Source organism: Scyliorhinus torazame, chromosome 11, assembly GCF_047496885.1.
Source record: "Scyliorhinus torazame isolate Kashiwa2021f chromosome 11, sScyTor2.1, whole genome shotgun sequence".
NCBI classification, from domain to species: domain Eukaryota; kingdom Metazoa; phylum Chordata; class Chondrichthyes; order Carcharhiniformes; family Scyliorhinidae; genus Scyliorhinus; species Scyliorhinus torazame.
In genome coordinates this window covers 119,787,175-119,809,052 of record NC_092717.1, presented here as the reverse complement: position 1 = coordinate 119,809,052, position 21,878 = coordinate 119,787,175, and the positions used below count along the sequence as shown (strand labels likewise).

The 21,878-nt window shown below is 43.3% G+C and overlaps 1 protein-coding gene across 18 annotated transcripts in view; it reads right to left on the bottom strand.

The window, feature by feature from the left end:
• unm_hu7910 (un-named hu7910) overlaps positions 1-21,878 on the bottom strand; it is a 275,063-nt gene that overhangs the window by 28,232 nt on the left and 224,953 nt on the right. For all 18 annotated transcript variants that reach the window (XM_072467698.1, XM_072467699.1, XM_072467685.1 and 15 more), the window contains 6 exons: positions 21,567-21,653; positions 19,471-19,621; positions 13,671-13,807; positions 7,374-7,472; positions 3,779-3,868; positions 1,949-2,086 (listed from right to left, as the gene is read on the bottom strand). In XM_072467698.1, the coding sequence (XP_072323799.1) occupies positions 1,949-2,086; positions 3,779-3,868; positions 7,374-7,472; positions 13,671-13,807; positions 19,471-19,621; positions 21,567-21,653 (702 nt within the window). The remainder of the gene's footprint in view (positions 1-1,948; positions 2,087-3,778; positions 3,869-7,373; positions 7,473-13,670; positions 13,808-19,470; positions 19,622-21,566; positions 21,654-21,878) is intronic.

Sequence of the window (21,878 nt, the reverse complement as noted above, 5' to 3'; positions counted from 1 at the left end):
ATAGTAAAGGCTTTGGCCATGGTTTTCTAAAACCATACACTGGGACTAGACAGCAATCAATGTAACAAATGACAACAGAAAATGTTGGAAATATTTAGCATGTCTCACATCATCACAGAGTCAACAAGTTCAGGTCATCTAAAATGTTCAGTAATAGTTTTTTTAACAAGTGAAAGAAGGGGATGGGAAGAGGAACAGAAGGGAAAGTCTGTGATAAGGTGAAGGACAAAAGATTGAAAACAGAAAGGCCAGATGTGCTGAGTATCACGTACATATTCTGTTTTTATTTCAGATTTCTGGCAATTGCAGCATTACGATTTGAAAACCAATAACACATTTGTTTAAAGGACAAGAAGGATAAAACAAGTAATTATAAATCATAAAACAAGTAATTATAAATCAGTCAGTCTAATATGAACTGTGGATGAGTTATTAGAATTCATAACTAAATTATGTACCTAGAAATGCTGATCAGGAAAGGAAACAAACAAACTTGCATTTATACAACCCCTTTTACAACCCTCAGGGCTTCCAAAACACAGATATAAGGAACAAAATCTCAAAATGTGCAGATGACACAAATGTCGGGTGTTTAGCAAATGATGTGAGAGATTTGATGGGATGGACAAACAGGTAACAGATGCTATTCAATGTGGTTAAATGTGAGGTAACATACTTTAGGAGCAACAAGAAAAACAAGTATACATTAAATGGAATGACAATAAAGTTGGTGAATAAACAGAGCAATCTAGGCTTTCAAATACTCAACTTTCTAAAAGTGCGAGTGCAGATAAAGGCACAAACCAAGCCAACTGCATGACTTGTTATATAACTAGACATAGAAAGAGTACTGAAGTAGCGAAAAATTGTGTAATAAATTAAATAGACCACAGCTACAGAAAGGAATTAAGTCACCTTAAGTGCAGAGCACAATTTCACTAGGATAGTGGGAGGATTCGGCATTGTAGGCGTGACATGGGATGCCAGTATAACGGTTATTTACACTGAAGCACATACCGCAAAGAAGAAATGTAAAAGTCGTTAGTGAAAATGTAGTGTTTTGGAAGAGCGAATGAGGAATGGCAATTCCCTCTGGTTGGGTGTCTGTGAGGAGGGGATATCAATTTATAACCGTCACTGAGTGAGGAAAGAGGTAAGAAGAAGCTTCTCTAGAGACTGGGACTATGGAATAAATTGCCACAGGAAATAGTTGATGCAAAGACTAGTGCACCTGAAGGAAAAATTGGATAAGTATTTGAAGCAGAGGAAAATACAGGAGATTCTCAGATCAATTGGATAAGTAATGAATTGTCCTGGCAAAGAGTTGGCACAGACAGTTACAGTAGTTTAGGATGCATCATGAAAAGGGAGAGAAAATTATTTTAAAGCCTAGAAGGAATTGGTAGGGTTAAATAGTCTACACTTATAAAACAAATAATTATATTGAAGACCTTTCAAATATCTTGTGAATAAATTTTGAAAACTGGCCACAGTCTCAGTCTATTTAATGCCCACCATTAGAGTCCAATAACTCAATTCCTGGATGTCATGGCTATGTGATCAATGATCTAAGGAGCCCATGTCTGTGACTATTTCCAGCTTTACAATCCTCCAAAAATTCTGGTTATCTTAAATCTGGCCTACTCTGCATCCTCCCATTTCCTTTGCCCTAATGGCAGATATGCCTTCAACTATCTTGGCTCTGGAATTCCCAAACAAAACATCTCCACCTCCCGCTGCTTAAACTGTTAAAAAAAAACTACCTGTTTGTGCAAACATTTAGTCACCCCTTCTAATATCATCTTCTTTGTCTCAGTGCCAGTTTGTCTGATTACACTAGCAGGAAATGTCCCGAGATGTTTTCCTTAATTAAAAACACAATGCAAAGGCAAGCTGCTTTTGTTGAATAATTACCCTGAAAGCAAGTCTCCATTAAAAATGCACATACCTTCACCAGTTCAGTATACCCTGTTTCTTTAGTTGTCCACCAGGGCTGAGCCTTAAGTCCATTGACATTGTAGAGCGAACGCTGCCACACTGATGCAAAGTGACCCCTTTTGTGTCCCAGCTCATACCACGTGTATGCCTGTGGATTAAATGAACCAGCAAACCTAGGTCATAAATCATACCAAGAAATTGTGCCAGCAAGTATGTTATTCCCATGGAGCATCAACCCCTTCCCTGCTGTATTGTCAGTTTTAAATACAATGCTACACAAAGTTCCAAAACTCAAAATTACACATGACCATTCTTTTATTTTACTAATTGCAGATTGGATTACTTACACAGAGAAATTAACCATTAATTAACCTGACCATTTAAGTGAACTTGTCCTGTTAATAGCAACAAGAATGCAAGCTTTCCTATTGATGTTTCAAACATGATTGAAAGAGCTAGATTGTTAATTGACATTTGCAACATCGATTTCAAATGGAACTTGGCTGGAACTGGTGCACAGCATGGATTTTAACCGTTTGAAACTCCGGGTATTTCTTTGAAATATCAAGAGGATAGATACATCACTGGAGGTAGAAAAGGGGCCAGCAAAAACAATAAGCAAAAGCATTCAAGGATGAGATGGAAAAGTATTAATATTTTAAAAATCTAATTCAGGTAATTTTAATCCAGCATCAACTTTACTTGGAAGGTTAACCCACTCGAAATTAGAATCAGCCAGTTTTTACTAAAAGCCTTTTACAAAAAATATTGAAAGCAGAAGTTTCAATCCTTCAATAAGCAGAATTTCCATATGCTTTTGGAAATTTTTATCACAGAATTGTTACAGCACAGAAGGTGGGCATTTGGTCCGTCACGTCTGCACCGGCTCTTCAAATGAGCATCATGACTTAGTGTCATCCCCCTGCCTTTTCCCAGTACTCCTGCACACGGTTTCTACTCAAATAACTGTCTAATACACAGTTGAATGCCTTGTTTGAACCTGCCTCCACCACACTGCCAGGCAGAGCATTCCAGACCCAAACCACTCGCTGTGTGAAAAAGGTTTTGCTCACATCACATTTGCTTCTTCTGCAAATCACTTTAAATCTGTGCACTTGTTCTTGATCCTTTTACAAGTGGGACAGTTTCTTCCTATCTATTCTGTTCAGCTCCCTCATGATTTTAAACATCTTTATCAAATCTCCTCTTTGCTTTCTTCTTTCCAAAGAAAATAGTCCCAACAGCTCCAAACTATCCTCATAACTGAAGTTTCTTATCCCTGGAGCCATTCTTGTAAACCTCTTCTTGCACTCTAGCCAATGTGTTCACATCCTTCTTATAGCGTGGCACCCTGAACGGTGCACAATGCTCCACCTGAGGTCTAACTAGCGTCTTGTAAAGTTCAGCATAACTTCCTTGCTCTTGTACTCTATGCTCTTAAAGCCCAGAAAACTCTATTTGCCTGCTCTCTCAACCTATCCTGTCACCTTCAATTATCTAGACACATATACACCCAGGTCGCTCTGCTCCTGCACTCCCTTAAGAATTTTACCTCATATTTTATATTGCCTCTCAAGGTTCTTCCTACAAAAATGCATCACCTCAATTCTCCACATTGAACTTAAAATGCCATATTTCTGCCCCTTTACCAACTTGTCTATGTCCTTTTGAAGTTCTGCAGTATCCTCCTCACTATTTACAATACTCATCTTAGTGCATATAGGGGACGTTAGTTTGGAAGAAACGCATCACCCAAATGCATCTCTGATCTTAGCTGATTTTTTACGAACAGATTGTATTAACACATTTGTAGAAAATGGGAACTTGCAGTTTTACTTACCTCTTGATCACCCATTCTCTGCAATGCATCTCCCAAGTGGAAGTAAAAACGACCATCATCAGTCCCTGGGTCCCCAGATAATAACCCTTCCTGTAGAGATTGCATTTTTAAAACATAAAATGCTTGCCCAATCAGCGACACCCGCATCCCAAGAACAATTTTTTTTGAAAAAAATCCCACAAAGCCATCATACAAAAAGTACATTCTTTGATACTCATAAGATATAAACTTTGTTTTACTTTCTCTTATCTTATTGTAACCTGCTTTTCTGAATTAATCCCTTCAGTGCAACTAAAATAATATAGCAATCTTGCAAAAACCCACTTTGAATCACATGCCTAAGACTACTAACTGTGCATGCTGAGCAGCAACATTATTTTACACTTGACAAGTACATGGGAATTGAATCTGGTTCAACTTTGAATGAAGCAGTGCCATGTAATGGCAGAATGTAGTTTTCCTGCATTTCTCTGGCCGAGCACGGAAACCTTAAAAGAACCGTTCATCGAAGCCTACTTGTGACATTAAGCGATTTTCATTTCATTTTCATTCAACACTCTTGCTGTCTCAATATTCTCATTCTTATTCTATGAACCACATCTGTATTATCAGCTTCAAGTTTACTTGAAGCAACAATGAAAAAACTATTCGACGCCCTCCCACTTCAATAGAGATTTGAGCGCGAAAATGTCTCTCATTATCTCTTAGCCTTACATTGTCAGCAATGAACATGAAACGGATTTAAACAATCGGCAACATTTTGCTCAGGTACAACGCATTCCTGTGTAAAGGCCAACAGAGTCTGTATGCCACAACAGAAATTTACCAAGCCCACTAATGATAGTTGTAAAGGCATTGAGTTTGTGCAAATGTAACAAAATCAGCTCAGATGTGGCTTCAAAAGTTGACGGAACCCGACTTCCGGTGATGGCGGGCAGGAGGCGGCCGCACAATGGAGGGCTCCCGTTCGGGAACGGCATTTTCGGGGCTTTAAGCCCGGTCCCAGGGTCCACGGAGGCGGCAGAAGCAGGGAGAAGGCACGGAGGAGGCACAGTGAAGACACAGGAGGGAAAAAAAACCCAAAGAAAAATGTCGAGGGTGAGCAAAAAAACGGCTGAAAAAAAAAAAAAAAAAACAGCTGAAGGTCCGTCGGGGAGTGGAAAGGTCACCGCGGGGTCACCAAGGAAAATGGAGGCTGGAGCACCAGGGAAGGCCACACTGCTTGCGGCTGAAGAAATAACTAAGGTGATGGCTGCGGAATTTGAAAAGCAGTTGGCGCAGATTGCGAAATGCATGGAGACGGTGAAGAAGGAGATGAGGGAGGTTTTGAGTGGGCTGGTGGAGGAGGCGGTTTCCCCGGTGAGGACGGAGGTGGCGAGCGCAGTGGCGGAGGTGCGAGAGCAAGGGGAGGTGCTGAAGGAAGTGGAGGAGACGTTATTGCAGCACAGTGATCAACTTGCCTCGACACTAACAAGGATCTGCAAGGAAAAATGGAAGACCTGGAAAACAGATCCAGGCGACAGAATTTGAGGATTGTGGGGCTGCCCGAAGGAATTGAAGGACCGAAGCCGACTGAGTATTTTGCCGCGATGCTGGCAAAACTATTGGGGGAGGGGGAGGATCCCTCCCGATATGAACTGGATCCGGCTCATCGGTCGTGGAGACCTGTACCAAAGGCGAGTGAGCCGCCAAGGGCAATGACTCTGTGCTTCCGTAGGTACAGTGTGAAGGAGAAGGTCCTGAGCTGGGCCAAGCAGAAGCGGGTGGTGCAATGGGCTGGAGCTGGTATACGTGTATACCAGGACTTTACGGTGGAGCTGGCAAGGAGGCGGGCTGCCTTCAACCAGGTGAAGGGGGCACTGTACATTAGCAAGGTGCGGTGCGGCATTGTATATCCAGCGAAGCTGAGAGTGACTTACAAGCTCAGGGACTTTTATTTTGGAACGGCGGAAGCAGCGGAGGAGTTTGCGAAAGCAGAAGGACTGTGGCAGAACTGACAAATTGAGGAATGGCCATGTGCCGATGTAATCTCAGAACTGTATTTTCTTCTTTTTTGTATCACTGCGCGCGGGTGTAGAGGCGAAAGGAGCCAATGTGGTATATATTTGGACAAGGGAAGGGACGGGACTTACACTCAAAATGAGGGTTCTTTGGGGTGTAGGTGGACATGCGGGGTTTGTGTGCTAAAAGGGGATCTTTAGGCTTTCCTAGGGCCGGGCAAGTGGGAAAGGGACCCGGGCGGGGGCCTCCACGCTGGCCGGCTTAAGCCGGGAATGAGGTGGGGGGAGGGGCTGCGGCCATCGGAGCCTGGCAGAACAGGGTCCGAGTGGTCTAGCCGGGGTGGAAAGTTGGGGGGAAGGAACCGAGGTTGGGAGGAGGAGCTTTACAAGAGGCAGTGGACAGGAGGAGCTGGAGACCTTGAAGGGGGGCGGGGGGGAAAGAGAGAGCTGTGTAAGATTAAGGGTGACTACGGGTAATCCCTGATTCCTTTTTGTCATTTATGTAAACATGCGGGTTGAGGTTTGAGGGTTGGTGGGTAGATGGGATCGTTATTATTATGGGGACTGACATATCTTGCTGGTTATTGTTTATTGTTGATGGATGTAAATGTGGGAGAAAATGTGAAAATGGAGGAGAATAAAAAAAATAAAAAATAAAATTTTTTAAAAGTTGACGGAACCTGATATTCAAGGGGGCAATGTACCATTTATTAGTATTTGGCAAAAATCTTAAATTAGTGCTTTTGAACTGTCGGTTGATCATATCCACTGATGGTATGGGGAATGAGAAAAGTAACTTGTATTCCATTTAACTGGATGGATTCAGGGGCGGGATTCTCCTCTACCCAGCGGGGCGGGGGGTTCCGGTGTAATGGAATGGCGGGAACCACTCCGGCGTCGGGCCGCCCCAAAGGTGCGGAAGTGGCCAAGCCCTCACCTTGAGGGGCTATGCCCGCGCCGGAGTGGTTTGCGTTCCACCGGCTGCCGGGAAAGGCCTTTGGCGCCACGCCAGCCGGGGTCGAAAGGTCTATGCCGGGCGACGCGGGTCGGCGCATAACCGGGAGCTTCAGCGGTTGCTGACGTCATCCCCATGCATGCGCAGGGGAGGGGGTCTTTTCCGCCTCTGCCATAGTGTAGGCCATGGCGAAGGCGTAAGAAAAAGAGTGCCCCCACGGCACAGGCCCGCCCGCGGATTGGTGGGCCCCGAATGCGGGCCAGGCCACCGTAGGGGCACCCCCCCTGGCCCAGATCGCCCCGCGCCTCCCCAGGACCCCGGAGCCTGCCCGCGCCGCCTTGTCCTGCCGTTCAAAAGGTGGTTTAATCCACGCTGGCGGGACAGGCATTCCAGCAGCGGGACTTCGGCCCATCGCGGGCCGGAGAATCGGCGGGGGTGGGCCTGCCGACCGGTGCGGCGCAATTCCCGCCCCCGCCGAATCTCTGGTGGCGGAGACTTTGGGACACGGCGGGGGCGGGATTCACGCCAGCCCCCGGCGATTCTCCGACCCGGCGTGGGGTCGGAGAATCCCACCCCTAGTGTTTAAACATGTTGAAATTTCCAACTCTGGCTGAGTTAACCTTACTAGGGCAATGCTCACCTTAAGATATGGAATGCTTTCAGCTATCTGATTTTTAGCTTTGAGGATGAATCCATAATGAACTTTAGCAAATCCATCATTTGGAGCAAGAACCAGAACCTGCAACAACACATCATCATCAGAATCACACACCATCATTTCCAGTTTCCTACATCTGAAATCTTTCATGGGCCTTTGCTGAAATGTAAAATTAAAATGAACTGCCTATTCATATTATTCTTGATGATTTTCTTTACAAATATGTTTAAACTGTATCAAATTAACATAAGACGGGTCTGCTAATTTACTTAAGTGGACGTCAATCAGTGGCCGACAGTGAATCAGTGATGACAGATCACTGAAAAAGGGAATCATCAGAAACATACATAACAAGAGTACATTGTCACACTTTTCCATCTCATATACCCTTATGCAGAGTATTACTTAAATGGTGAGAGATTAGAAAGTGTTGTAAAAAGGGACCTGGTGACTTTGTCACTAAAAGCTAACATGTAGGTGCAGCAAATTAGGAAGGCTAATGGTACGTTAGTATTTATCGCAAGAGGATTTAAGTATAGGAGTAGCAAAGTGTTGCTTCAATTGTGTAGGCTTGGTTGGACCGCACCTGGAGTGGTGTGTGCAGTTTTGGTCCCCTCATCTTAGGAAGGATATTCTTGCCATAGAGGGAGTGCAATGAAGGTTTACCAGACTTGTTCCCAGGATGGCGTGACTGTCCTATGAAGAGAGATTGGGGAAACTGGGCCTGTATACGCTAGAGTTTTGAAGACCGAGAGATTATCTCAAACCTACAAAATACTTCTCCCAGAAATGAAATCCATCAAATGCAAATACACAAGTTATGAGGAGATGCAAGGTCAGTGAGGGTGGAATATTCATATTAACCACTGCGCTGCTAATTGTGGATGTTGAAACTAATAAAATAATGCTAGGTTTCCACAAGGGTAAAAGCTAAGGCTGCAGGAAGCCATGGGTTAATTCTCATTCCAGATTGACCGTTGTATTCAGGGATACCGTGCAATTATGTTCATGACCTGTGAGAGTATTGGGTCAATGAGAACAAAAGAGAAGCATGGTTCTGATCCTGATGAGAACCATGGCAATGGAATTTTTGATAACAAATAGCTGAAAATTTGTTGTTTATGAGGCTGATCTGGCACAGTTTGATTGGCAGTCTAGACAGAGGCTACCTTTGTTTCTAAGCAACACTATCTGGGAGAATTTGAGAAAATAGAAATAGACCCGATTTCTTTTCTCTCTTCAGTTTGGTTTGTATAGTCACTTTTCTCACTCCATTTGTTCTTCGTTTTCTGTCTTTGTGCCTGATTAAAAGGCAATGATATAAGGGCATTATCTTGCTGTAGTAGTATCTGGTAAACATTGTTCGGGAAAGGCAGAGAGCCAGGGTCTCTTCACAATCTTGTTAAAGCAAGTTACGCAGTACACATTCCACATTTTCATAAAATAACTGATTAGGATTTGCCAAATGCCTTTGATGTATTCACTAGCCTTAAGGCAATACGTGTAGTTTTGGTTTGGTGTTTGTATTTATACCAGATTTAATAATGCATATTTTCTCCAAAGTATACAGAAGGCAAAACCCAATTCAACAGTTTGATTATGTGCATTATTGAAATTCTGTCCAGGTAACATCTCGTTACATGTCATGACCTGATAGAAATCAGATTAAAGGTCAATTCAGTAGTCAGTTACAATGAGCTGGATTTTTCTGTTCCAATGCAGGGCTGAAGGGCGATCAGTGAGCAAGGCCTAAATCTGCGATTCCTGCCCCCATTCTAATGCAGAAAATTTTCACTGGTGCAGGATAAGGTGGCAGGGCGAGTGTCTGCAGACTGTTGTCCAGACACCATTGTGGAAGTGGCATTTCGTAACCTCTGCAATTTTGATGGAGGAGAGAAGAGTTTTATAGGCGAAGTAAATCACAACGGCAGAGGTGTCATGAACCACGGTTTGAAGGTGGAACAGTATGAAAAGAAATACCAAAGGTGCTGCTTCACATCATAATGAAGCATTGTAACACAGGTTGTGTGCGCTTTGGTATGTCCTATTAAGTGGCCATTAAATAAAGTGGCTGCCAGGTTGTTACTTCTGTTACAAGGAAATAACAGCAGTGTGAAAGTGGAAAATCTTCAGATCCATTAGAGTACATTTACCACTGGATAAAGCACTATTCTGCATTGTACACTATTGAATTCAAATCGGACAGGGTTAAATTTCCCCATTACTTTATTTTTCCTCGTTGAAGTTCTGCTTAGGCATCTCATTGGTTCTTTGAGTGATGACAGATCTTATGGCTGCCCTCAAAAGCTCTAATGGGTTCTGCACAGCAGGGGTTGTTTATGCAGCATGTCAGTGTGAATGCTTGCTTGCCTTCTAACTCACTAATGGATTCTGCTCTTTAGGATTTGTTGACACAACTGTTAAAATGGAACGCGAGCTTGTTTATTTTCAGATTTATGCACTTTTCAATGTTATTTTAGGGTTTGAGTTCTGTTTATAGTGGATATTGGTTGCTTGCGTGAAAGGTGCAGGGGAGGATGAGGAGGTGGGGGGCATGAGACTCCAGGAGGTCTCACATTAATCTCCAGAACAGGGCCGATGTCTGAGCAATTGGAGGCGAGCCTTTTAAATTGGCTACCTTGGCATTGGCCTGTCCGGTAGCAGGCCTGACAAATGAAAATACTAATTGGTCAGCATTGTGCGTTAAGTGGCAGGTTCGCAAAAATGGGAAATCTCCCATCTCAAAGATGAAAATCCAAAGTGCCTGAATAAAAATATTTTTGTCTATCAACACTGTATCCAACATTCTATCTAAATATGGCAATGAAGGAAATGCATAATAATTTTCACAACCTGAAACAAAGGATATTGAAGTGTTCTATGGACTGGACGGTTTCATTTTGATAGTAACTAACAGCACTGCTGTGCATCTACATTGGATGGAAAAGATCTTTAAAATAGATTTGGTTGCTTTGCTGGGACTATGTATTTTACTCTCCTCTTTTCCTGAAGACGCAGATTTAGGCTAGGATGGTTCCAAAATACCAGCCATCTCATCTAAATGGCCACCCTCGGCACTGGAAACAATGGCAAACCCAGCTCTGTCAACCCTGCAAAGTCCTCCTTACTAACAATTACCAAAAGTGGGAGAGCTGTCTCATGGATTAATCAAGCAACAACTTGACAAAGCCATGCTCACGGAATCATAACTTATAGATAACCTCCCAGACACCACTATCACCATCTCTGGTTAAGTCCTGTCCCACCAACAGGATAGATCCAGCAGAGGTGGCGGCACAGTGGTTATATAGTCGGGAGGGAGTTGCCCTGGGAGTCCACAACATTGATTCCAGACTCCATGAAGTCTCATGGCTTCAGATCAAACAAGGAAAACTCCTGCTGTTTACCACAGACCATCCACCGTCAGTTGATAAATCAGTACTTCACCATGTTGAACACTATTTGGAGGAAGCAGTGAGGGTGGCAAGGGCACAGAGTGAATTCTGGATGGGGGACTTCAGTATCCATCAACAAGAGTGGTTTGGTAGCAACACTACTGACCGAGCCCTAAAGGACATAGTTGTGAGACTGGGTCTGCGACAGGTGGTGAGGGGACCAACAAGAGACCTCATCCTCACCAATCAGCCTGCTGCAAATGTATCTGTCCATGACAGCATCAGTAGGAGTGACCATTGCACATTTTTGTGGAGATAAAGTCCGTCTTCACATTGAGGATACCCTCCAATGCGTTGTGTGGCACTACCATTGTGCTAAATGGGATAGATTCAGAATAGGAAGTATTTTTCCCCCTTTTTTTCATTTAAACTTAGAGTACCCAATTATATTTTTTCCAATTAAGAGGCAATTTAGCATGGCCAATCAACAACTCGAGACTGGGCATCCATGAAACGCTGTGACCTCATGGCCCGGCATATCTCCCACTCTACCATTACCACTAAGCCAGGGGATCAATCCTGGTTCAATGAAGAGTGCAGGACAGCGTGCCAGGAGTATCACCAGGCATACTGAAAAACGAGGTGTCAACCTGATGAAGCTACAATACAGGACTACTTGCATGCCAAACATCATAAGAAGCAAGTGAAAGACAGCTCTAAGCGATCCCACAACCAATGGATCGGATCTAAGCTCTGCGGTCCTGCCACATCCAGCCTTGCTTGGAAGTGGACAACTAAGAAACTCACTAGAGGAGGTGGCTTTCCTCAATGATGGATGAGCCCAGTACATCTGTGCAAAGCCTTCGCAATAATCTTCAGCCAGAAGTGTTGAGTAGATGATCCATCTTGGTCTCCTCCGGAGGTCCCCAGCATCACCGATGCCAGTCTTCAGCCAATTCGATTCATCCCGCAAGATATCAAGAAATGGCTGAAGGCACTGGATACAGCAAAGACCCTGACAATATTCCGGCAATAGCACTGAAGACATGTGCTCAAGAACCCGTCGTGCCCCTAGCCAAGCTGTTCCAGTACAGCTACAACACTGACATCTACCCGGAAATGTGGAAAATTGTCCAAGTATGTCCTGTACACATAAAACAGGGCAGATCCAATCCGGCAAATTACTGCCCCATCAGTCTACTCTCCATCATCAGTAAAATGATGGAAGGGGTCATCAACAGCTCTATCAAGTGGCAGTTAGCAACTACCAGCTCACTGATGCTCAGTTTGATTTTCATCAGGCCACTCAGCTCCTGACCTCATTACAGTCTTGGTTCAAACATGGAATAAAAGAGCTGAATGTCAGAAGTGAGGTGAAGTGAGAGTGGCTGCCATCAAGACAGCATTTAACCGAGAATGGCATCAAGGAGCCCGAGAAAAATTGGAGTCAATGCGAATCAGGGGTAAAGCTTTCCACTGGTTGGAGTCATACCTGGCACAAAGGAAGATGGTTGTGGTTGTCAGGGGTTAATCATCTGAGTCACTGCAGGAGTTCCTCAGGGTAGTGTTCTAAGTCCAACCATCATCAGCAGCTTCACCAATAATCTTCCTTCCAACAATATCAGAAGTGGGGATGTTCGTTGATGATTGCACAATGTTCAGCACCATTAGCAACTCTTGGACACTGAAGCAGTCCATGTCCAAACGCAACAAGATCTGGACAATATCCAGGCTTGGGCTGATAAGTGACATTCCAATAAGAGAATCAAACCATTTCCCCATGACATTCAATGGTATTACCATCACTAAATCCCCTACTTCAACATCCTGGGACTTACCATTGGTCAGAATCTGAACTGGATGAGCCATATAAATACTGTGGCTGCAAGAGCAGGTCAGAGGCTAAGAATCCGGTGGTGAGTAACCCACCTCCGGATTCCCCAAAGCCTGTCCACCATCTACAAGGTACAAGTCAGGAGTGTGATGAAATACTCCCCATTTGCCTGGATGAGTGCAGCTCCATTAACACTCAAGAAGCTCAACACCAGCCAGGACAAAGCAGTCCGCTTGATTGGCACCCATTCCACAAACATTCAATCTCTCCACCACTGACGGACAGTAGCAGCAGTATACCACACCTGCAAGATGCATTGCAGGAACTCACCATGACTCCTTAGGTAGCATCTTCCAAACTCACGACCACTACCATCTAGAAGGACAAGGGCAGCAGATATCTGGGAACAGCACTACCTGCCAAGTTCGCCTCCAAGTCATTCACCATCCAGTCTTGGAAATATAATCACTGATCGTTCACTGTCGCTGAGTCAAAATCCTGGGACTCCATCTCTAACAGTATTTTGGACTGCAGCGGTTCAAGGCAGCAGCTGACCGCCGCCTTCTCAAAAGCAATTAGGGATGGCCTAGCCAACAAAGCCCACATCCTATGAAAATGAATTTTAAAATCCCCTCCTTCATGCACGAGCGTAAATACTGAATTCTAGCAGAGAGATCAAAGCCTGATCCTGCTTTTCCCCCGCTGTCCACACCCATACACTAACCACCAGAGGGGACTGAAAAGCAATCCAGAATAGCCTGACAGACTAATTTTATTCTCCTTTTTAGTTCGCGGTTGCTGAGGTATAGTCCATAGCAATAATCCAGTGATTAGTCAATTCAGCACAGATTGAGGATACAACTTGGTATCTTCTGTCTATGTGGTTCAGATCCATGATGGATGTACCAAATGAAGCATTAGGAAGTATGCATTCTTCAGGATAGGCTCTCTTTAAATATGGAATTCAAGCATGGAAATAAATCTTCCCTTCTGGAGTACAAATCATGCAAAGAAATTCTGACAGCTTTATGTGTTTAAAAGAAAGCTTACCTCTTCATATACATTCATGGCATTATTGTTGTCTCCTAATAAGAGATAACCTACTCCAAGCTCATTTTTAATGGAGATATCATCTGGGTAACGATCTACCAGTTTCTGAAGGGTCATCACAGAACGTTTGATGTGGCCTGCACATACACATAGAAAATCAAATGCAACTTGGCAGAAAGGTCATATCACAGCTTGCAATATATCTTTTTACAGACAGATGTTGAAGAACTTTGAAATGATTATTTCACAAAACTACGATCCTCATTTCCAAAGCCATTTTTTGGGGTAATATGCATTTTTTGTTTTCATACACTTCAAATATTTCTGTGCTCAAAACGTTTGCACATTACATTTACCGTTCAGCACCACCTATGGTGGTCGGTAGCGGAAAAATAAATAAAAGTTCTGACAACCTGACGTTGGTCAAATAAAATGGTTTTCACAGGTTGCTCCAGTGGTGGCAACAGCTCAAAGGAATAAAATTATTAGCAGAGGGAGCACTGCTTCCTGACTGTAGGTGGGCTTTTTTTTTTTTTTAAAACATCTAACCTAAATTTACAAAGCCATTTTTGGTCTATGGTTAGGGTCTCTATTTATCAGTCTCTAAATTCCCGACACTCGAAAGACCGAAAACAGTGTTGATCTAAAAAGACTCTGAGGGCCCAGTTACTGATCAATAAAATATCATGGACAGGTACAGAAAATAATCGAAAAGGTTGGTGGAATGTTGGCCATTATATCCATAGCACGGAAATAGAAGATGAGGGTGGGAAGGAGGGTAGAAATCAGCTGCTGCTATTTAAAACCCTGGTTTGGACCCTAACATAGTTTTTGGTGCACACCCGAGCAAGGATATACTGAATCTTAAGAGTGTAATGTAGATTTTCCAGAATGATATCTGCACTCTGCGTTAAGTTATACGGAACAACTACAAAAACAAGGGCTGCATTCCCCAAGATTTAGAAAGTTAATTGGTGACTTGATCAAAGTTTTCTAAATGTTAAGTGGAATAGATTGAAAGAGAGAAATAATTTCTGCTGGTTGGGAAGTCTAAGACTAGAGGGCAGTCTAAAAAATTAGAACTAGATCTTTCAGGAGTGAAATTAGGAAAGGGTGTTGTGGGCAGCACGGTAGCATTGTGGATAGCTCAATTGCTTCACAGCTCCAGGGTCCCAGGTTCGATTCCGGCTTGGGTCACTGTCTGTGCGGAGTCTGCACATCCTCCCCGTGTGTGCGCAGGTTTCCTCCGGGTGCTCCGGTTTCCTCCCACAGTCCAAAGATGTGCAGGTTAGGTGGATTGGCCATGATAAATTGCCCTTAGTGTTGGGTGGACTTACTGGGTTATGGGGATAGGGTGTGGAGGTGTTGACCTTGGGTAGGGTGCTCTTTCCAAGAGCCGGTGCAGACTCGATGGGCAGAAAGGCCTCCTTCTGCACTGTAAATTCTATGAAAAATGGCAATTGATGCTAAATCAATTGTTAAGCAATTATTAAGCAATATGGAGCCACGGTGAGGAAATGGAGTTGGGGCACCAATCAGCTATGATCTCCTTGCGTGGCAGAACAATGATTCGTTTTCATCTTGGTGAGTTCCTGAACATGATTCATGTTTCCTTGGGGTGTCTAACATCCTGATCTCTTCTTTCTACAATCAATGTTCACTACAATGTAAAGCGGTGTGTGTAAAAAAAATTTTTATTTTTATTTTTTAAAAAGATGTAATCCTTTGATCACTCTCCCCTATGCTTGAGGTCTGAAGTACAAAAAAATGTCAATCATCCAGGCCCTTTGAACATTCAAAGACCACAAACACTTGAAACCATTTATCTATGTTAACAATCACTGCGCAGTTGACGGCAGAGATCAGAAAGCCTGAGCTGTCAACCAAACAGCCTTTCCTCTGGGAAGCAGGGGTTCTTGTATTATAGCGGTCTTGGCTCTCAGCTAAACCTCTGTGTACGACTCCATGAGCAGCAGATACCTACCTAACGCTGCAATGGACCGGACAGGTTGGGAGTACGAGATGCGGGTTTTCTGACAGGAGCGGCCTCATTCTTTAAAGACGCTCCTGTAAATTGCACAGCCATGGAATGGGATTAAGAATCTTGGAATCGCCACCCTGCTGCCATTTCGACTCAAGTTAAAATCTGGGCCTTAAGAGTGAAAAATATATATATTCTCCCCCTGCTGATGGCATCCGTGAGGCGCTGTGGGTCGAGCTTTCAGTTGTGAGACCGATTCTGAATCCATATCATTTAGCATGGTGGCAATGCCACATATTATAATGGATATTATCCTGAGTGTGGAGAGAGGCCTTCATCACCATAAAGCACCGTGCAGTGGTCACTCCTACCGATACTGTCAGAGATGAAAGTCGTCCGTGAAAGTTGCCATGGTCCCCGAGTCTATGCTGCTCTCACGTTGAGAGAGCGCTGACTGGTGGTGATTTAAAGAGAGAGAGCTGACTGGGGGTGATTGAGCAACACTTGTAAGAGGCTAAACAACAGAGGTAGTGTGTTATAGACTGAGCTTAGCAATCTCGCAACCAATGGTTCAAATCAAATCTCTCAGTCCAGCCACATTTAGTCTTGAATGCTGTGGGGCAGACAACTAACAGGGGAGGAAGCCGCACCATTCTCAATGATGGCACAGCTCAGCAGGAGTGTGCAAAAGATGAGGCTGAAGCATTTGCAACCAGCTTCACCCCTGAAGTGCCGAGTGGATGATTTATTCCCGTCTTGTCCTGAGATTCTCAGCATCAAAATCTTTAGACAACTTGATTCACTCCACCTGGTATCAAAAAACAGATGCGCACACTGGATACAGCAACGGCTATGGGACTCTTGACAACACCCTGGTTGAAGTACTGAAGACTTGCTCCAAAAACTAGCCGTGCCACTAGCTAAGTTGTTCCAGTACAGCTACAACACTGGCATCTATCTGATGTCAGGCATGTTCTGTCCAGGCGGTACATGGCGCAGTGGTTAGCAATGGGACTACAGCGCTGAGGACCCGGGTTTGAGTCCCGGACCTGGGTCACTGTCCACTGAATGTGGAGTTTGCACATTCTCCCTATGACTGCGTGGGTTTCACCCCCACAACCCAAATATGTGATTAGGTGGATTGGCCACACTAAATTGCCGCTTAATTAGGAAAAAAAATAATTGGGTACTCTAAATTTATTTTTTAAAAAGGCACGTTCTGTCCAAAAATGTTGGACCACAAAAGTGTACTCCGAATCATCAGCAAAGTGATGGAAGGTGTCACCAATAGTGTCATCAAGCCACTCTGACTCAATAACCTGATGACCAATGCTTAGTTTAGATTGCACCAGGACCCCTGGACTGCAGATATTATTGCAGCCTTAGTTCAATCATGGACAAAAGAGCAGAATTCAACAGATGAGGCCAGAGTGACTGCCTTTGGCATCAGGCAGCATTTGACCACATTTTCCATCACCAAGCCCTAGTAAAATTGAAGTCAATGAGAACTCTCCACTGATTGGTGTCATAGTTAAGGCTGTTGCAGCTCAATATTCTCAGCCCCAGGACATTGCTGCAGGAGTTCCTCAGGGGAGTATTACTGTATTCGGGACCCTCCGCCATTTTAAAAAGCTTAACTACCTTTATCTGCTCCATCAATGATCTTCCTTTAATCATAAGGTCAGAAGGGGGAATGTTTGCTGATAACTGCTCTGGACTTGGTTTCATTTGTAATTCCTCAGAAACTGAAGCAGTCCATGCCTGTATGCAGCAAGACCTGGATAACATTAAAGTTTGAGCTAATTGGCAAGTAACAATTGTGCAACACAACTGGCAGGAAATGACTATTACCAACAACAGAGAATTTAACCATCTCCCCTCTGATAGATTTTAGGGCTGAGGCGTAAAACCCTTCTAATTAAAATGTCTATGCTCTGAATTCTTAATTTCTAACTCAAGGTTCCTCAAATGTGCTTGACCGAATGAGGTACGACTAACTAGTATGTACAAATCAAGCAGAATATTTTGTGCAAGATTTTACATATACTTCACACAAAGCAATAAAGACAGAATCACAGAAATACACAGTGCAGAAGAGGCCCTTCGGCCCATCGAGTCTGCACCGACACATGAAAAATACCTGAACATGCGCCAGCACTTGACCCATAGCCTTGAGTGTTTTGACATGCCAAGTGCTCATCCAGGTACTTTTTAAAGGATGTGAGGCAACCCGCCTCTACCACTCTTCCAGGCAGTGCATTCCAGACCGTCACCACACTCCGCGTAAAAAGGTTTTCCTCACATCAGGAACGGTGCCCAGAAGAATCATACCCCAGAAACAACGTCAACATTATGCCATCAAAGATTACACCAACATGCTGGGTGTTACCACTGACCAGCCATATAAATAATGTGATTACAAGAGCAGCTCTTGTGAGGGTTGGGAATTTTGTGGCGAATAATTCACCTCCTGACTCCCAAAGCCCGTCTATCATCCATTAGGAATAAGTCAGGAGTGGAATACTCTCCACTTGCCAGGTTGGGAATGTCAATGGCACTCCCCATTCACCACCTTAAAACAGTCACTTCTTCCACCACTGGTGCACAGGGGTTGCTGTATGCAAGATGCACAGCAACATCTCACCAATGTTCCTTCGACAGAGCTTCCAAACACACAACCTCGATCACTGAGCAAAACAAAGGCAGCAGATTCCTGGGAAAATCACCACCTGCAAGTTCCCCTCCATGTCACACACCATCTTTTCTGGGAAATATATCACCATTCCGCCACTGTTGTGTCAAAATCCCTGAACTCCCGAACAAAACTCGTGTATAGATAAAATCATAAATTGGAGCACAAGGAGGGCATTAGGCACATTGAGCTTTTTTCCGCCATTCAATAAGATCATAGTTGATAGGATTGTGACCTGGACTCCACTTTCAGGTCTATCCTCCTGCATGACAAGAACTGCAGTAGTTAAAAAGGAGATTCAGCACCACCTTCCCAAGAACAATTAGGACCGTGCCAGCGATGTCAACATCCTGTGAATGAATAAAATAAAATCTCTAACATTTCCCCTTCCACCACCTTTTCATAAACTTAAAAGCCATGGTCTTGAATTCACTGTCACCGTCTCTTGCCTCTCTCTCTGTTGCAATTTTAAAAATTGAATTACCATTGCTTTTATTTACAGTTTTTCCTCCTCCCCTCACAAGGTCAAAATACATCGACCTATATGTTCTTTCATGTCCGTGTATTGAAGGATTGAGTTTAGTTGTGATGCCCCTGCCATCAATTAGTCTTTTGATCAACTTGTCTTTTCATACTGATATTTCATGTATGTGCGTATTTATAATATGCAGTATAATGTATATGATACTTTCATTGGTTGGGCTATTTCTGCTCTCTCCTGAAAATACCCTTGCCCAGTAACAGCAGCAAGTACAGCATCTTCATTCCTAAATTTCCATGCATACTGAATGAATTACACAAACTGATCTGATCCCTTTCCCTCTGTGCAACTCAGTAATTAACCCAGAAAAGTAACTAGCTTATTCTAGTTGCTAATTCTTTAGATTTTTGTTTGTTCCTTTGTTACTCTTCTAGCCTCCCTCCCTACTTTCCATTCCTTGTTTGTGCCCTTTATTTTTTTCATTTCACTCACTGCACAGACCTAGGTGGAAGATGAATAGCAAACTAGTAATTTGACTTTTTAATTTCAGAGTCAAAAGGCTGAACATTATGATTTGAGGTACTGACTCAAATCAGTTATTACAACTTCCATTAAGTTTTGAAAAGTTTAAAAATACATTCTTCACCTAAAAACTGCTGTCTGTTTGCCTGTCGTTTTAGTGCCAGCTTCACCAGATCTGCAGTTGGATTTGGCATGTCAGCCACTTCTCCATAGGTACTGATTGCTGTCTGAAGTATCTCATTGCTTCGCATCTTCTCTGCCAAATCATCCTCCGACTGAATGAAATCATAAAGTATTAAAATCTACAACAAAGTGTTAGTTTAATACAAACTTATTACAAAATAGTAATGCTTCAGAATGCTTTCATTTGGCTAATTCGGTGCAGTTGGATAGCAACCCATGATAAGAGAGAGACTAATTTACTATGAGTAAAATCTTTAGCTTAAAATACTTTCACAGATTATTGTGACTTTCATTTTCTATTAGGCAAATTAGTGTCAAGTACATAGAAGCCATTCTTTCCTGCTCCATTTTTAGATATGATTTTGTTTAAAAAAGATACCCTTCTCCATAGTTCGCTCCTATAACAGGCTGGACACCAACACGCAGTCTTCTCCAGCTCCCCACAATGACATGGCTTCAGATAATTGATAAAATGGTATAGAAATAACTCGAAAGATGTTGAACATAATCATACTTCTCTGTACTATACACACCCCGAGGTTCCTTCCTTTTTAAAATGTTTTTTTGAAATATTTTTCCAATTAAGGGGCAATTCAGTGTTTAGCCAATCCACCTACCCTGCACATCTTTGGGTTGTGGGGGTGAGACCCACGAGGACACGCGGAGAATGTGCAAATTCCACATGGACAGTGACCCGGGGCTGGGATTGAACCCAGGTCCTCAGCGCCATGAGGCGGCAGAGCTTCCCCCTGCACCACCATGCTGCCCAGAAGGTTCCTTCCTGAAAGATTTTCCACCAATTACTATCTATATCCGATCAGATAGTTATGAAAAGGAACAGAGTATTCCCATGATTCTTTTGCTAGAAACTGTACATGTGTAGACATTGGTTAAAGACAAGATTGGACATGATGCTCCCCACAATTTACTTGCCTGGCAGCAATCATCACCTAGGCTCACAAAAGGAATAAACTACTTGGTAGATGTAGGAAGATGTGCTCATTAAATCATACCCCACAGTCAGGTACATAAGAGGGAAGGAGACTAACTAGAAGACAGAACTATTCTACGGGTGGAATTCTCCACTCAACGCCACCAATATCAAGAATCCCACATCAGCCCAAAAATGGGATCGGCGCTGGGCAGCAGGTCAATCCCCTGTCTCCAGTTTTGCCCCATCAGCCATAGCGGGCTTACAACCCCGGGCCGGTGGGAACATGCAAATAGCTCATAAGCATTCGTTTGGATGCGATTAATGAGTTGGAAGACTGAATCTCCACCCCCATTTTGCTCTGAACTATCCCGCCCACCAGTAGGAACTCCACAGCCCTGGGCAACCTGAACATCATTCTTGCATGGTGATCTCAAACAGCCCTCTGTTCAAAATCATCATTGCCTGACCTGTTTAAACTTTGAAGTGGCCTCCTCATTCTGAACTGCTCTGCCTGGCAGCTGACGAACAGATCACTGAAGGTTCAAAAGGAAGACTTTCCATTTCCTCACATCTGTTCCCTCAGCCCTATGCATTTAAAATTGCTGTTTTTTTAAATGTCTGAGCCCTCCTAGCAAGTCCACAACACTTGAAGAGCCTTGAAATCCCCTGATATCCTTTGAAATGCTCAGCATTCATTCAATTTCATAGTGCAGTAGCTTTAACTAGCCTTTGATTGACAGCGTAATGGTTTAAACACAGCAGGCAGGAAGTTTGTTTATTTATCTTTCCCTTCACACTTGAAGTACCCTCCATTGATCCTAACTGTAATGTTTATAAACAACCCTGCTCTGATTGACAGCTACTGACCACTTCAAAAATGCTAAGCGATTTCTGTGATTAGAAAAGAGGAAGTGAAAGCACTTCACTTTTTTGAAGTGGCCAGAAGCTGGGGGAGCACTTTGTTTCTGAAGCAGAGAATCCCGTCCAATACCAAAGGGAAGAGAACTTTAAAAATATCATACTCTTATTTTTGTTTCAACAATTAAAAATGAAGTTACAAAAAACTTTTGAATGTCAATACTTGCAGCATATATTGTACTTGCCTGGGCTTTTCCGTATTTAGCTCGAGGACTTTGAGGATAGCTTCTTAGAAGTTCAGTAAAGGCCTGGAGTGCTTCTTCAGATTTGCCCTAAGGGGGAAAGGAGAGTAAGTGTTATGTTAATATACAGGAAATGTTTGTAAATTGCACAACAAAACCTACAACAGTTATTGCAGAACAAGTTTAAAAAAGTCTCATAATTCTCATTTGAGCTTTAAATCTAGATATTTCTCGATAATTGCAGGAAGGCCAGCCAGCCCATCTGAATTCATGTTTGGAATCATTTTACATTCCTCGTTGTATCACTCAATTTGT